This window comes from Lupinus angustifolius, unplaced genomic scaffold, assembly GCF_001865875.1.
Source record: "Lupinus angustifolius cultivar Tanjil unplaced genomic scaffold, LupAngTanjil_v1.0 Scaffold_181_72, whole genome shotgun sequence".
Taxonomy (NCBI): Eukaryota; Viridiplantae; Streptophyta; class Magnoliopsida; order Fabales; family Fabaceae; genus Lupinus; species Lupinus angustifolius.
In genome coordinates this window covers 1-2,684 of record NW_017726648.1, presented here as the reverse complement: position 1 = coordinate 2,684, position 2,684 = coordinate 1, and the positions used below count along the sequence as shown (strand labels likewise).

At 37.1% G+C, this 2,684-nt stretch overlaps 1 protein-coding gene across 1 annotated transcript; it reads left to right on the top strand.

Moving 5' to 3' along the window:
• Positions 1-610: 610 nt before the first annotated feature.
• LOC109340499 (ranBP-type and C3HC4-type zinc finger-containing protein 1-like) lies at positions 611-1,065 on the top strand (the record flags this gene model as incomplete). The annotated part of the gene is made up of 1 exon (XM_019578205.1): positions 611-1,065. A coding segment is annotated over exon 1 (455 nt), but the record flags the coding sequence as incomplete, so codon positions are not given.
• Positions 1,066-2,684: the final 1,619 nt, after the last annotated feature.

Sequence of the window (2,684 nt, the reverse complement as noted above, 5' to 3'; positions counted from 1 at the left end):
CAATGCAGTCCTTTTTGTGGTGTCTATCCGACAGCAAATGTTAAAGTTTCCATTAAAAGAATGTGCAGCCATTAATAAATTCTTATTATTAATTAATATAGCAATAAATGTTATAATTAATTAATTAATTACGAAATTTTGTACCTATAGAAACAAGGTAGACCAGTAGTCAATAAGACTTTAACAAATCAAACTTACACAGTAAGATACCAAGAATGAAAACGTGACCATCTTTACTAAAATATATTCACATCTATCTCTCATTTCAATTCCAATTTTCAAACATAACAAAGATAAACTGATAGATATTGAAACCTTTCATGTCACACCATTCTCTCTCAAAAGTAAACACAAATCCACCATCATTCTCATTCATCTCTCCAACTCTGACGATGATCAAAATGACGACGTCAGAATCCTCACTTCCATGCCCCCAAACACTCCTTTTTGGAAACTTAAAAGGATCTTCAAAATTGGAGAATCTTGGAATTACAATAATAATAATACCATCCCTCTTTTCATATGTCATGTTTGTAGTGAAACCAAAACCATAAACAATGCATTTCGTATCCATTATTGCTCCGAATCTTACTGCATAGTCTGTGTAGTAATGTATGTGGAATCTAAACTGCAAGAGTACATTGTTAAAATTCGTTGCCCTCAACCTGAATGTGAAGTTGGGCTATTTGAGCTTCAACGTTGTCGTGGAATTCTTCCTAAAGAAGTGTTTGATCATTGGGGAGATGCTTTGTGTGAGGCTATGATTCTAGAGGATGAGAAATTCCATTGTCCTTATAAGGATTGCTCTACGCTTATGGTTAACAATGGTGGAGAGTTGGTGAAGGAATTTGAGTGCCCTAATTGTAGGAGATTGTTCTTTGCGCAGTGTAAGGTTTCGTGGCATGATGGGATTGAGTGTGATGATGTTCAGAAACTGAATAAGGATGATAAAGAAAAGGAAGATATCATGTTTATGCAACTTGCGAATATTAATAAGTGGATGAGATGTCCAAAGTGCGGGATTTTTGTTGAGAAATCTCATGGATGCATGTACTTGAAATGCAGGTTAGCTTTTTTTAATATTATTTAAAACTGATTTACTACATTGGAGGCCGGAAGTATAGCTATATGGGTCACAATTACTTGTAGTTTTCAAATTTTCTGAGGTTATAAATTTGGGCTCATGTCTGTCGTTACAAACACCTATATGTTAGGATTTTGGTAGTCATTGAATCCGTATCATGGTCATAATTGTAGTTGGATCAATCACATTTACCTTTAATTGTCTAAAGCTTAAAGGTTTTGTGAGTTTCTGAGGTTTTAAATTTAGATCCATGACCATTATAGACGTTGATAAGTGTCAAACATACCTAAATTTCATACACTTTTATGGCACTTATCTTAAGCATAATTGAGAAAAACCAACTTAATAACAATACTTCTGGCCTAGCATGTTTTGTATGATTTAGAAAGAAAAAGAAAAGAGAATAAAGACTCATGGTCCAAGAAGAAAAAGAAGTCAAACTCAAGGTGCTCAAGCAGGTAGCTTAGCGTTGACCAAGCTATGCTGAGCTAACCTGGACACCAGCCTGGCATGGTCAGATCCAATCTGGCTCAATCAAACCAACCTGGCACAGACCAAGTTGCTCAAACACGCAGCTTAGCGGATCTGCTTCACCGTTCAGCCTAGCACCAGACAAAGACTGACACAGTCAGAACACAAGCTTCGCACGGTCAGACACAAGCCTGGCACACGCCTAAGCTACTCAAGTAGGAAGCTCAGCGGTGCCACATGTGTGCTTAGCGGTGAACCAGACACCTGACCAAGTCAGCAAGCCCCAAGCCACATCTCAGTCAGCACAGTCAAAGCTGCTCAACCAGGCAGCTTAGCGGTGCCACATGTGTGCTCAGCGGTGTGCACTCAGAATAAACTTAGCCATCAAGAAACCATGAAGTCATGCATGACCTCACTTCAATTTGCCCACCATAGGCTTTTCAGGAGTAGCTCACCATAGCTGGTCCCATAGCTCACAACTAGCCTTGGTGAGTCAAGCTTAAGGAGGTGACCAAGCTACATGACCAAGTGACCAAACCCATGCTGAAGGGTTTGGTCAGCTGCTGAGCGGTGCAAAGGAGCAGCTCAGAGGTGGCAGGGAAAATTCTATAAATAGGAAGGCATTTCCTTCATTCAAAGGAAGCCAATCATTACTTCTTCCCTTTAGAAAAAACACAATTCTCTCTTCTTATTTCTTAGTTCATAGAAGTTCTTTTTAAGTAAGTTTTATAGTTTTTAGTTTATAATTCAAGAGGAGAAAGGAGAAGGCAAATGAGATGCAAAAATCCATTTTGTAATCTCATTTGGAACTTAAAGCATCCAATCCTTGGATGGATGGCTCATGCTCCTAACAATTTCATTTGAAAGTTGATTATGTATTTCTTCTTCTTCTTTTATTCTAAATTTGAATTTTAATCATTCAAGTTGGTGCTTTGGTTAATTTTATTTGTTTGAGAAGTTCTTAATGCTCTTTTTAGATTGATCACCTAAAAACCGATTTCAAGTCAAGAAAATTACTTGTCTCAAACACTTAACAGATAAACTAAGAAATAGTTGTACTACTTAGTTTATTTGCCAAGTTAAACATACTTTTCTTAAGATCTTATATTCATTATTACTTCAATATTAG